The 14217-nt window shown below is 38.5% G+C and overlaps 1 protein-coding gene across 2 annotated transcripts in view; it reads left to right on the forward strand.

The window, feature by feature from the left end:
• LOC144647249 (mediator of RNA polymerase II transcription subunit 16-like) overlaps nucleotides 1–12087 on the forward strand; it is a 31000-nt gene extending 18913 nt beyond the window's left edge. Inside the window, exons 10-23 of one of the 2 annotated variants that reach the window (XM_078507019.1) lie at nucleotides 5–79; nucleotides 266–378; nucleotides 932–1101; nucleotides 1522–1586; nucleotides 2548–2694; nucleotides 3773–3889; nucleotides 5174–5407; nucleotides 6297–6374; nucleotides 6736–6839; nucleotides 7917–8031; nucleotides 8608–8718; nucleotides 9232–9300; nucleotides 10053–10260; nucleotides 11524–12087. In XM_078507019.1, the coding sequence (XP_078363145.1) occupies nucleotides 5–79; nucleotides 266–378; nucleotides 932–1101; nucleotides 1522–1586; nucleotides 2548–2694; nucleotides 3773–3889; nucleotides 5174–5407; nucleotides 6297–6374; nucleotides 6736–6839; nucleotides 7917–8031; nucleotides 8608–8718; nucleotides 9232–9300; nucleotides 10053–10260; nucleotides 11524–11722 (1805 nt within the window). In that variant the 3' untranslated portion in view covers nucleotides 11723–12087. The remainder of the gene's footprint in view (nucleotides 1–4; nucleotides 80–265; nucleotides 379–931; nucleotides 1102–1521; nucleotides 1587–2547; nucleotides 2695–3772; nucleotides 3890–5173; nucleotides 5408–6296; nucleotides 6375–6735; nucleotides 6840–7916; nucleotides 8032–8607; nucleotides 8719–9231; nucleotides 9301–10052; nucleotides 10261–11523) is intronic. The other variant, XM_078507020.1, reaches the window with a different exon arrangement.
• Nucleotides 12088–14217: the final 2130 nt, after the last annotated feature.

Consider the following 14217-nt stretch of genomic DNA (forward strand, 5'->3'; position numbering starts at 1 on the left):
ACAGATGCAGAATATCATGTTAATAACATCCAGTTCTTGTCCAAACACTCTGGGGAAGCACTTCTAGTCTGTACCACTGGTAGGTAGTATTATAATGCATTTTATTAGGCTTAATGTTAGTTCAACCAGCTCTATTGATTGATGCCTGTAATGCCCAAAACCTCCCGTGACGAGCGTTGGCCTTTGAACATTCATGGCTTACTAGGTGGCTTCTTCAGACTGGTTTCAATTTTTTTTAACATAATTTGATTTGTAACATCTGCAGGACCATTTGGGAGTTGCATCAAACGATGGGAAATGAAGAAAGAAGTAATTCAGCTTCATGAAAGATTTAAACAGGAAATTGCTCACCCGCGTCTACAGAATTACAGTGTATATGTAAGTTACAAATAAACAAGCCAATCCATCTTCTGTCAAAAAGTTTACATAAAAGGCATTGACAACACGAGACGAATGTACAAAATGTTCTCAAATAACCGGAAGTTTTTATGAAGGGAGTAATAATTTGTAGTCCTGAGTTAACATTATTGAAATTAAAGGAATAATGGAAGAAATTCCAAAATTAACTTTCTGGCAAGTTAAAAATGGGATGGGAAAAACACATTTACCCCAACTAGAAAAATAATTACTGTGTATTGAAAGTTACACTCACTTATAATGAGGATCAAAGTCATGGCTTTAGAGTAATCTTCGAATGAGCGTTGTAAAACCAAAACCAAAGTAACTCTGGCCTATCACAATTGATGCAAACAATCCAGTTAACCAATCAAGCTCAAAACGATTACATGCATGTACATAATCTTATTGGTTGAGAAGGTGGTGCGAGTTTTAAATCAATCACCAAGCGTAGAAATGTAAAACCAAAGCAAACGCAAATTACTTTCAACGCTCAAGAGCATCAGTTCATTCATTTGCTGTTGGAATTTTGCAGGAGTGGAGAAACATAAATACCTATCAGGATCCAGCCAAGATTTTAAGCCTTTGCCTTCCTCGCTTACCTACACCAAAAGTGGACTTTTCACCAATGGGTAATCTGCTGACATACCCGGCATCAATCTTGCTGGTTCAATATGATGACGACAGACTTCAACTGTTAAACAGGTACACAGCAACAAGTTAAACAGGTTAAACACACGTTTTTGATGGAGTGTCCTAAAACCAAAACCAAAGTAATCGCTCTGGCCAATCACAAAAGACACAGGCAGTCCGACCAGTGAACCAACCAAAACTGGAAGCAAATACATGTAGCTGGTGCGAAATGCGGGAAAACTTGTGTGAGTGATTGATGATTGCTTTTGGTTTAACTTCTGATTGGTCGAGAAAGTGGCGCGAGTTTTTTAGACCAATCACTATGTGTAGTAATGCAAAACAAAAGCAAATGCAAATTCACTTTTGACCATCAAGTGAAATCTACTCTAACCTGTATGTTTTCGATTTTCTCTTGATGCAGCATTACGGAATGGATGTAGTTGTGGTCAAAGGACGAGGGAAATTTCACAATTATTGTTTCTTATCTTACAGTGTAGGCCTGATACCAAGTGGCTCTTTTCGCACAAAAATGTATAGTTCAGTCGACAGTGAGATGGGTAAGTAAACAATAAGACTCACTGAAGTGATACATATTGAAACTCCTATTAAGCGGCCACCCTCGGGGAAATAGTAAGTGGCCAAATAGTTCTGATTTGTCTTAACAGGGAGTTAGCCTCCCATGCGCTCGTGACGTGTTCCTTCCCCACGTTCCATGTTCGATACAGAAATGTTTCGTTCTTGTTTATTTCCTTGGCAATATACTATAGTGTAATATATTGGTATTATATTAGCTTGTTTCTAAGAAATCTGGATCGCACAAAATTAAAATTTACTGATTTCGAGATTTTCTGTATATCGTTGTCATGGCAGCATTGATTTCCCTAAAAATCATATTACACCAAACTTCAATCTAAGACCAATTGCTGGTGCAATTTTCATATCAATCCGATTAATGGAAGATTACTAAAAAGTTGATAAAAAATTTTAGGTATGGTCCGGAAAAAACTGTATCAAGATACATGGTTGTTTAATGTACATTATTATTTTTTTATTTTTTTTAATGAAACTTTATTACACGCAACACTATTTACATAGGTTCTACAGATAAATACATATTTACAACGGGTTATTTACAAGAGACATACTTTTTACATGAACATTTTCAAAAGGAAAAAAAAATTGTTAATTACAAGGATAACTAATTATGACTACTTCTAAAATATACTGAATTCTTACTCACAATACAACGCTAAAGTACGATACATTACGCTAATTACATTAATACAACGAGACACATTTTAAATAATGACTTACTAACTTGAAAAACATAGATTATTTGTAAACGGTTCCTTTATTATTCTACATTGTTGATTACGGAGAGACACATCATAATGGTTGTTTAATGTACATTATTACCAATACGGGACTTTGAATACTGGCTGCTTAATCTTAATAGTTGGCTTTGTAACTGGGGATCGATTGTATCTTTTTTATGCCTTATGGTTGAATGCATCACAGGCATTGCAGCTAAGAAGGCACGTACTTCAACAGCATGTTACAGCCCTGGTTGTCTTGGTGCCATTTGTTACTCTCCCTGCTGTTGCTGTGTGGTGGGTGTTACCATGACAGGAGATCTTCGCCTTTTTAAACTGCACCATTTGGGAGGTGAGCTCTAGCCAAATAGTTTATTGAAAATAACTGTATACCTTATTATAGGAATATAACGAAGCATTTTAACAACGCGAACAAAATGTACGCGTAATAAAATTAACGCGAATTGTCGAAAATTTATGTCTACATGCATTTAACTTACGCGAATTCTCGTGTGATGTGTGCTTATATGCAGTTAATTAACGCGAATTTGATGCGTAGTAATTTTTTCTATTCGAAAGCCAGAACAACAACGAAATTTAGGTTTAATTTTGATAACCCATATACACAACAAAGAAATTAAACAGACCAAATAGTGACTAATATTCAATGAATGGGTCCAAGGATGGATATACATCCCGTCCTGGCGCTTTCCACTGCCTCTGTTATTCCTGTAGCTTTGACGGAGAGGTAGATGACGTGTTAACATAACTTACCCGGAAATAAAGGTGTCTTAAAATAACAATGCGGTAAAATAGAGTGATTTTAATTAACAATGACGTAAATTAAGGTACATGAAATTAACGCGAATTTTTGAAATTCGCGTTAATTATATGTATGGTTAATTTTCTATAATAAGGTAATTTGTTGAAAAAATGTAAGGAGATCTGCTGTTAAAGGGACCCTGTCACCAGTTTCACTTCAAAAACTCAAAAGCCTAAAGACATGAAAACTATGGATAGTGGTCCAATTTTGTTAAAAATCACCATGCAAGTGTACTGAAGTGATAAACAAGTGATATTATTGTGATGCCTCAGAAACTTTAGATCTCAACTTGAAAAGTCAGGCTGATTTTTTCAAGTTTTGTCCTTGCAGACTGGAAAAACACCTAAAATTTATAACGGCTCCCTTCTTCCTTCAACAACAATTTACTTTATATCTCCATCTTGATGTAATAGGTGCATTTCTTATACGAGAAGACCTATTCACTAATTTTAGTACTTTTTACCGAAACGCATTAACAGTGACAATGACAGTGTCCCTTTAACCGAATGAACAAGTGCGTTTTTGCTTTCAAGTCAAGGTTGTGATCAACCAATTATAGAGATCGCTTGTGACAGATCTTTTTTTGATCATTTTTTCTACTTAACAGACAGTATGGGTGGAATTCGTCTTAAACGCAGCCTGACAGATCTTCTGCAGTACTGTCTTGTTACCGGATGGGAATGGTGGGATGTGCTTATGGCGGCACACCTTAGAACACCTGCAGGTTAGATCTATGAATTTAATTTGTCCTTTGCTCTGGCTGTTTTTGTTTTTCTTTCCATTTGATAACTTATGATGATATCAAAAAAAGGTAAAGTCTGCATACGAGCCGAGTGGCCCATCAGGCCGGAGCTAATCCGGGTTTCTGTAGCATGAAGTGACCAGAAGTATTTCTACTTCCCCCTGAATGGGATGCTTGTCCATCGCAGCATAACCCCCTCGCATATAAATTCTCTGGTACCCACTTATACACCTGGGTAAAGAGAGGCATTGAGAGTAAAGTGCTCTTCCTAAGAACACAACGGAGTGCCAGGGCTCAAACCCGGACCGCTTGATCAGGAGCCAAGTGTACTAACCATTAGACAACTTTAATTGCCATATTTTTGAATTTTTCCTGCTTTTAAGTTTTGATAATTTGCAAGCAGTCAGGTGGCTGTGTTTGAGGAAAATAGTCTGTGGTTGATTTTTAGATTTTCTGCTCTCTGTACCCTTCGCTCGTTATTACAACACACACGTTTATCTACCTTGGTTTACATAGATTCTAATAAAGGAGTTAAACCACCTTATTGATAACTTAAACTAGTAAATTTCTGGGTAGCTGCTCTGATACATTGAAGGAAAAAAGGTCGATGTATATTTAGAAATAAACACACACAAACATTGATACAGAGAAGAAAAAATAACATAAATAAGGTGTCTAAGCTACTGCCTATATAAGAAAGTTCGTTCGCTCGTTCGTTGGTTCTTTTGTTAGTTCATCGGTTGGTTGGTTGGTTCGTTTGTTCGGTCGGTTGGTTGGTCGGTGGGTTGGCTGATTGGCCGATTTCCCTATCTTTCACATTTCTTTCACGCTCTCATTCATTCGTTCGTTCGTTCGTTCGTTCGTTCGTTCGTTCGTTCGTTCGTTCGGTCGTTCGGTCGGTCGCTCGCTCGTTCGTTCGTCGTTCGTTCGTTCATTTAATTCATAGTCAATGTTTGAAATAAAGGTACTGTAACTAGAATTAAGTCCTTCACATTTCTTTCACGCTCTCATTCATTCGTTCGTTCGTTCGTTCGTTCGTTCGTTCATTCGTTCATTTAATTCATAGTCAATGTTTGAAATAAAGGTACTGTAACTAGAATTAAGTCTTTCACATTTTTTCACGCTCTCATTCATTCGTTCGTTCGTTCGTTCGTTCGTTCATTTAATTCATAGTCAATGTTTGAAATAAAGGTACTGTAACTAGAATTAAGTCTTCTTTTCCACGGTAGATAAATATAACCTCTAATCTCTGGCTTTTCTCTCCAGATACACTAGACGCCATTTCAAGGCAACTCACAGATGAGTTCAGCATTCAGGACGTTCCTCAGCAGCAGATTCGTCTCTCCAGATTCAGAGCCATCAAGGCCAGCTTGTTCAGGTGTATGAAGGATGGAGCTGGCCAGGCAGTCGATTGTTATGTTCGTCAACTTCTTGTTGCCATAGCAGCATTCTTTAGATCTCTACTGAAGTCATCACACACTGCTGCTGAGCAACTTAACAGTAAGTCGTGGTTTGCTTTCCAGCTTGCATATTGCTAATCTTTTTTGTTTTACTTACCAGAGTGACCAAACTTGTAATTAAAAAACAATCTAACATGAACAGCGTGACATGAAAGTACTGCTCAACAGCTTTCATTTGAATGGTCACACACAAGGGTTTCATCCACAGACTCGCAATTTAGAACCACCTTGTACCATATTATGACGGTACTGCCCAATAGCTTTCATTTGAATGGTCACACACAAGGGTTTCATCCACAGACTTGCAATTTAGAACCACCTTGTACCATATTATGACGGTACTGCCCAATAGCTTTCATTTGAATGGTCACCCACAAGGGTTTCATCCACAGACTCGCAATTTAGAACCACCTTGTACCATATTATGACGGTACTGCCCAACAGCTTTCATTTGAATGGTCACACACAAAGGTTTCATCTGCGGACTTCAAAGTTACAGTCACTTGGTGCAACGTAGTAATGAATACCACATGAAAGTACTGCACAGAAGCTTTTGGGATTTAGGGTTTTATCAGACTTAAAACATGTTAAAGAAAGAACCACTTAAAAACTAGAACCGCCTTGTACAGCATAATTAAATTAGTATCACATTAAAGTACTGCTCAAATGATTTCATTTGTATGGTCACCTACTTGGGTTTCATCCACAGAGGAGAAAGTTAGAGCCACCTTGTACAGCATAATAAACAGTATCACATTACAACACTGCCCGATAGCTTTTATTTGAATAGCCACACACTAAGCTTTCATCCGAACATCAACAGAACATATGGAAGAACTGCATAAGTTAGTTTCTATTTCGGTGTAACGTTCATCAATTTTGATCACGCTCTCATTGCTTGTGCTTTTCTTGGTTTGATTTCTTTGAAGAGATTTCAACGACCTTAGATGTAGAAGTGGACAAAGTGTTACAAGTCTTGGATACAAAGGAGCTAACCTTAGAAAGCAGTAAGACCTGATAATTAAATGTGAAGTTCTACTTTTAGGGTTAAGACTGTTAACTGAAGCTAGTGTGAAGGAATTCGGCTTCTGAGTACATCAGTGATGCAGATCTGTTAGGACATAGCAACAGCTGTACTTGTTAGAAGATGCCAATCAAACGAGAGAAGAACGAGGAAGATGGCAGATCGTTTTTTTTTTTCATCTTCCTGTGATACCCAGTAGCCAGAATCAAGTTTGTTTTCTGTCTTGAATTAAAGTGTTCTCCATAGGCTTTCAAGAATTCTTTCTCTCCTCCGAAAAGAGGTTGTCCATAAAGCTATCTACAAGCAATTTAAACTTATTTTTAAACTTATTTTGTTTCTTTTAGCAACATCTCTGTCAATGTTTCCACTCATCCAATGGCTGACTGACCTCGCCATGTTTGTGGTGGTGGTTTTCACTTCACATTACAATAAGGAATCTGCACCAGGGGTGAGCATACAAATACATACCACTAGTAATATAAAACATGTATATATAATGAAGAGAAGTGACGGTTAAACAGGAGCAGTTTTCAATTGAGTGTCGCAAGTTATCCAGAATTGTTTTTTTTTTTGTTGTTGTTGTTTTTTTATAAGATAAGATGACATCATTTAACGTGAACTTCACTTAGCTAAAACTACTTTACAGGAAGCCCACAACTAGCTATTCTATTCTCTATTTTCCAATTGCCCATAATGCACTTCGTTTGCTCCCCAAATTTTGCATTAACTATTGTTTTGGAAATATGCAGTCCTCCCAAGAGAATTTGAAAACAATAGTTTATGCAAAATTTGGGGGGCAAACAAAGTGTATTATGGGCAATTGGAAAATAGAGAATGCTCTGTGGTTTGTCTTAAAAAACGCGTCACAGGTCTACTCAACCAATCAGATGCAAAACCAAAACCAGTCATGACCTGATCACGTGCGTTTTCCCACGGTTGGCGTCGGATACGTGTTATTGCTTCGTGTTGTCAATGGTTTATTGTGATGTTTGCTTTTGTTGAGATAGCCATTGTATTTGCTTTAGTCAGTTCTGAGTTTACGATACTCAACCGAAAACTGCCCTGTGGTGAATCGTGGACACAACCTCTTACCCGGCGAGAACTAAAATATTTGCTGTTACAGTGTTTCACCTCTGTTCCCTAGTTTGTTTGTTTGTTTTTACCTTTCCAAATCAGGTCTGGACCCGTTGCTATTGTTCTTAAATCAAAATAGCTATTGGTCAAAAAGCGCTCACTAATTAAACTGAGCAAAACTTGATTTCTGCCAACCTGGTCGAGATCAGTAAAACGATAAGCTTCTAAAGAAACTGTTATGCAAGTGAAATACCTGGTTGATTATCAACTGCAAGTTTATGAAGGTAATTATTAGTCGCTGCAGTGAATTTAAAAAGAGGACGACCAAAGTCACGTTCTGCTAACTGCTTTGACCATTTGTACTCCGTTTTCACGTCTTAGTAGTTCATTTGTATTTTTCGACAGTATTAGACTTTTATTTAGAGGTTTTTAACATTTATCCCATTTCAAGGTAAGCTTGATTCGTGACACAAGCACTCTTGGTACTTTACGGGAAATGCTGGTGCTGATTCGTCTCTGGGGACAAACCACTCCCTCAGTACTACCGTCCATCACTCCGTCAGCAGGTAAGTCAATCAGCCCCGGCTGTGATTGTTCTTCAGTGGTTTTGAGACTTGGTTTTGTCGGGGGCAATGGTATGAGCCCTGGTCCTGCCCTTGTATTATTATTGTGTTCTTGGAGAAGACAGCTCTTTCCCATAGTGCCTCTTTCCATCCATGTGGAAAAAGGGTACCGGCAAATTGTTCTTAGTTACCTTAAAGTCCCGCTAAAAGTAAAGTAAAGTAAAGCTGGGGGTTAGTGGGGGATAGGGGGGGGGGGGGAGGTTGGTGATGGGGAGTAATCCATTAATATATGGGAAATAGCATATACTCCAAGTAGATTAAGTCATGGTTCTTGAAGGTTTTTTATTTTATGAGAGAAGATTACAACCATAATTCGTCGTGTTAATCATGTTGTGTCACTCGTTCCGCTACATCGTATTTGGGCGAAATGACTTGTTTGTCATTGAAAAATGATTGCTTTGCAAGGATTTACAAGAAGTCATTTAAAAGACGGAAACTATCAAAGTTTTTTCTCTAAGTTGAAAAGTTATAGACTTAAATTTGATGTGGCTTTGTTTCTTACACGTGTTTTATCCTCAGACAAGAATGAGGCACTGGCCTTGTTGTTTAAAATCTTCACAAAAATTTGGCTTCTAAGCAGACAGGCCAATGCAGATGAAACCGATGTACATGTAGAGGACAGACTGGCTGGTAGGTTACCAACATACCTTTGATCTCTTCACTGGATCATAGTTAGTAGAGGGCTGGATTGACAAACAATGAAGTAATAAAAAAAAATTCTTTTTCTTTTTCTTAAAAAGTGCTGAAGTGTTGTCTCGTTTTGCGAAACGTTTCGGGAATAACCCCTTCATCAGTCGAAAAGTTCAAATTGAAACGGTTTCAATTTAAAGTTTGCGACTGATAAAGGGGCTATTCCCGGAAAGTTTCGCAAAACGAAACAACATTTTAGCACTTTTTAACAATGAAGTAAGCTCATTTCCTCGAAATATATGTGCTAGGAGCTGAACGTTAAAGCTTAATATAATGTTTTTGTGAAGAGAACGCAGCTTTTTCAGTCTCTGCCCCGATACTTTGAAACTCTTCCTGAAAGTATCCCACAGTCTTAAGTCATTGGACGCTCTTAAATCTCTCTTTAAGACATATATTTTTATTCGTGATTTTGATAAAATGATTGTACCCCATTTTGCCTTTTTTTGTTTTTAGCTGAAGCTGCTCCTCTGAGTCCAAATCCAATGTTTCTTCAAAACATGCAGATACCAAATTTGAGTAGAGGTAGGTGTTGATTGAAATTTATCTTTCACTTCAGAAAGAGCTATTTTTTAATGTGATTTGACCATACCTGTTTGTCTCGTTCTATCCAGGGGAATATACAAGTACATTAGCTAACTGCTGGGGAAAATATTGCATGTGATGGAGTCTTAACACAGAATTATTTTCATGATCTCTCCCGGCCTTTAAAAGTGTATTTGTAGATATATCAGTTGCCATGAAGCTTTCTCTAAAACATTTCAATGTCACAAACGTCACCCTTTCTTAATCCAAGCTAACACAAACGTCCAGAAAATAAGACACCTAAAATCCTTTCTGTCCGCGTAGTACCGTTGTTACTCGATCACTGGCTTAGATGACCAACTTGCAACGAGAAGCATCTGGAAAATTAAAGTGGAACCCTTCTTTTTCGTTCCATTCACGTTAGTGTCATTTCTTTCGAATGTATCCAGCGTGGCCGAGTGGTTAGGGCGCTGGACTTGTAATCCGGAGGCCCCGGGTTCAAATCCACCTCCCTGCCACTAGATGGATTTGTCTTCGGTCGTCCCGAATTCAAATCCTCCACGCTTTGTAAATAGCCAGCTGGTTTGCCTCCTGCCAGTTGGGATTTTTATTATAAACAAGTTTATGTTCGATTTGCAATATTTGTTCAGTTATTTATTTACAGTTTCCACAACAGTGTTAAATACATTGACATAAAGTTATTTAATTTAATTCAATTTTATTTTATTTAACAATTTTTCTTTCCATCCAAGGGGTGTCTGGCAAAGCAGTAAGCGGAACAATCAAGCCAGGCCTGTATCAGTTTGGCATACCACCTGCGTGGCGCACAGCTCATCAAATTTTCCATCCGTTTGCATCGGCCATTTTTCCAGTTCCTGCTAATGGCTCCCATACCATGGATGTTGTGAGGAGGATCTACTTCGACAAATCACCAGAGACCAAGTTAAAACAGTGCACGAGGTAACAGCTAAATTTGATCAGTGTTCTAGGTAAGAGAGGAATTTCAGGTAAAAAACCCAACAAGGTCAGCTACCTGAACCGACAAATTATCAGAAAACTGCTCATGTTCTGGTGGGATTAGACCTGTTGGAATCGCTTGTTGACACCTTGCCTTAAAAGCGAATTGCTTGCTGACACCTTGCTTAAAAACATAGATGGAAGCCTATGATTTGTTTACTTTCAGATAGCAGACTTTTGAAATTATTGAGAAGTTTTCGTTAAACTGTCAATCAATCAATGTGTTTGTTTTGGTTTTGCGTTTGCTAAGCTCTACGATTGGTTAAGAAACTTCATGCAGATTGATCTAACCAATCAGAATGGACGATCGTGACTTGGCGTACGCGTGTTTTGCCGCGCTTGGCGCCGGCTGCATGATTTTACTTCGAGTTCTGATTGGTTCATTGTAGTATTCCATTTTTTGTGATTGGCCAGCATTTACTTTGGTTTCAGTTGATTTCTCTGTCAGATGCATATCAAGGCTACTAAAATAAATTGTTGTTCATAAAGTAGACAATCATTTTGATTGTTTGGTGTCGACAAGGGTGACGTTGCAAAGGAAACATCCGTGTTGCCGCTACCGTAACTTTGGCCTCTTTCAAAATTACCAACAAACCAAACTCTTATCTTTCCGTTATTATGTATTGTTCTGTCGTTACTTTAAGAAGAAAGATCAAAGTGAATAAGGTGTCAGATATGAAGGCAACTTGTTTAATTTTTTTTGTAAGTCCTGGTGAAGCATATTTGGCTTAGTGAACTGTCTTGATATTTTCATGAAACTAGTAGTGCAAATCTATGAATTCGCTATGTATTATGGTTTGTCTTAAGGCAATCAGGAAATTTGGTTGGATAACAGATCTGAGCTGTCGGGATTCCAGATTACAAGAAGTGTCGGTGTCTTAGCAGATTTTGAAAATTTGTATTTTGAATTGCTGGATTAACTACCTTATTGTTACTTATTTTCGCAGGACATATTTTTCGCGATTTTTAAAAGATTGCTAATTTAAATACACGCAAAAATTTATTTCGAACGTTTTTTATTGTATTTTTTATGTTTTAAACGTATTTTAGGCCAAATCGCAAAAATTAAGTCCCGCGAAATATGCCCGTTCCATTTGCGCGAAATTAAGTTCCTGCGAAAAGAAGTAACATTAAGGTAACATGGATTTAATTTTGCCGGTCTGTGTTTCACTCTTTCAATTCTGATAAAATCTTCTTTGTTGCCAGGTGTAACTGTGTATCACTAGTGGATGGTATCAGTGATCATGCGGCATCCAAGGCCTGGGAACAGCGATGGGTCAGAGCATGTGTCTGCGGCGGCAGCTGGAGAAAATTACCATTCAAAGAACAGCAGAATGTTGTGGCAGCTGCTTCTACTGCCGCTGCTGCTGCTGCTACAACTGTAATTCCTGTGGCTAGCCGTTAAAACCAGTCTCTTACAAGCCAAGCTGGTGTACAGCCTAAAACACTTGTTAATAGTGCATCCCTGTAAAGTCTCTGTTGTCGTAATGATGGTCAATTTGCAGATAGAAAGATGACAATGTACTTGCGCTCATACAGCTAGGGATTAGCTTTCAACAAATCGAGGTGACGCTGGATCTACGTGAAACGATGCCAAAGTGAGACCACTTAGTTTTAGATGGACGGCTCAGTCTAGTACATAGATATGTGTTGATACAATGTAACAAACTTGCCAAGGGGAAAACACTTTGCTCTCTGTAAATACTCAAGCGTAATTTAATCAGTCTGTTTGACTCTGGCAGAATAAAGCTGATGTCTTCTTAAAGAAAGTTTCAGCAATTTTACGAAGTTGTTTACCTAATTTGCGTTGTAACTCTTGAAAGTACACAATGGTCGAAATGTTTTATGAGATGGCCTTTTAAAAACAGATGCCAACTATACCTATTTTTGATCTTTATTGTTGCCTGTATTGTTTGTTTAAACAACTGAAGCAACTTGCAAATCTTTTTTATCTTGTCATGGCTGACATTGGAGTGTAGCACGCACTGAAATAACGCATAAATCACACAAATTACACTGAAATCACGCAATTAAAAGTTTCTGATGTTTAAACTGCTTTGATCTAAGCTCTGTAGACTTGCCCCAAGTTGTTCATTTCTGATGTGGTTTTTCATTAAAGCGAAGCACGTGGTGCTAATGCTGTTTTACCTTGCGCGTATAAAGGCCTGGCTAAACTAGGAAACATTGTTGCAGAAACATTGTTCCTTGTCATGTTCCCTAGGTGGCTAAATAAGCGGCTAAATTTTGCTGCCCGGGTGGCTAAACTAGGAAACAATGTTCCGGGAACAAAGTGCCATGCATGCGCATAAACTAGTCAACATTGCTTGCATGGTGGCTAAACTGGGCAACGTATGTTTCAGAAGCAAAATTTGTGTCCGGGAAGCAAAAATGTTTTTGACCTGAGGCAGAAACATTTTTGTTTCCGCAACATATGTTTCCCGCGTGGCTAAACTGGGAAACATTTGCCTCCGCAACAATGTTTCCTAGTTTAACCAGGCCTTAACACGCAAATCTTGCACGCCTATAAACGACCTACTATGTGACGTTTCTTGGCTGTTCAAAAGCATTTTTAAAAACTCTATTTAACCGATATTTAATTTTAGTTTACTCTTACCTAAATATATGCAAGGGTGAACACTTAAATGCTTTAGAACAGCCAAGAAACGTCACATAGACAACATATGATGTGAAATGTGAGCTTTACTAGCGGATTATTATATTTTCGTACGATAAAATTTTTTCCTCTAAAGTTTTATACAAATCCTTATAATTTTGACGCCGCCATTTTGACCGAGTTGTCAGAGCGTGAGCCTGGGCGCCCTGTGGTCTACGTCCATACTCGTCCACAAAGCTCTTTGCGATTCCCTTAGCCGGCAGCGCCTTGGCTCGAGAAACGATGGCCTCTGAAGACAGGATTTTCAGTTCTAGATTCTAGGACTTCCGGTCTTCACGTATGCAGTCATGATCATGATGTTTGTAAAAACTGCGTGAGAGAGTTATGGCGTTTTTGACTTCCATTCAATATTTCTTTGTTTCAAACAGCCAATCAAAAAAATTCGAATTTATTCAAAACTTCCATGTCTCAAGAGCCCTTCGTTTCTTGTGCCAAGTCTTTGCCGGCTGAGAGAAACGAAAAGGGCTATGGGGACGAGAATGGTCTACGCCAATTCATAGACAGGCTCCATCTAGTTGTTTTATTGACTTGTTTTCCAAGCAAAATACTTGGAAAATGAGGAGTAAACTTGTATGGAGGTTATATAAGGTTATCAATGGTGTTTTGTGTCGCCCTATGTCCTTTACTTATATGTCGTGTGGAAAAATTGCTTCCAATATGCAACTATAAGGGTTGAATTTGTGCGCGTTTTATGAGAATCAAGAGTAACAAAAATGTAAGCCGTTCGAGGAAAAAAAACATTTTCTAACTCGAAATCAGTGATTTCTTCGTACTCGTGTGACCATTCGTTCAACATTCGTTCGTTTGCCGTTGTTGGCTTGATGCGGACGAGAAAACGGACGAGCTCCGCGACCCGCTCCCCAACCCCAGCGTTCCCTGTTTCCCTGCCTTAACCGTCCGGCCGATCAGCGCCTGGGGAAGAGGCAGCTACGCGGATTTTTAGAGCTACGTCATCGGTTTGGAATTTTATCGGTTGAATTTCAGAGATCTCATGACAGAACGCCACTTGACGTATTCACTTGTGCTGCCCGCATTGTCCGCCATCTTAGCCAGTGAAGATTGTTGTATTCATAAAAATGCAGACCCGACTGTTTAACAAATAGATTTCATTTTGCCGTGCGTCTGTTCAGTTATAGATCACAGATGACGTCAAAATGTGGTATGAACAAAAAAGTGGGTCACTGATGTTCATACATTTTGACGTCTTCTGTGATCTATAACTGAAC

Source organism: Oculina patagonica, chromosome 3 (assembly GCF_052425735.1).
Source record: "Oculina patagonica isolate OP01 chromosome 3, crgOcupat, whole genome shotgun sequence".
NCBI classification, from domain to species: domain Eukaryota; kingdom Metazoa; phylum Cnidaria; class Anthozoa; order Scleractinia; family Oculinidae; genus Oculina; species Oculina patagonica.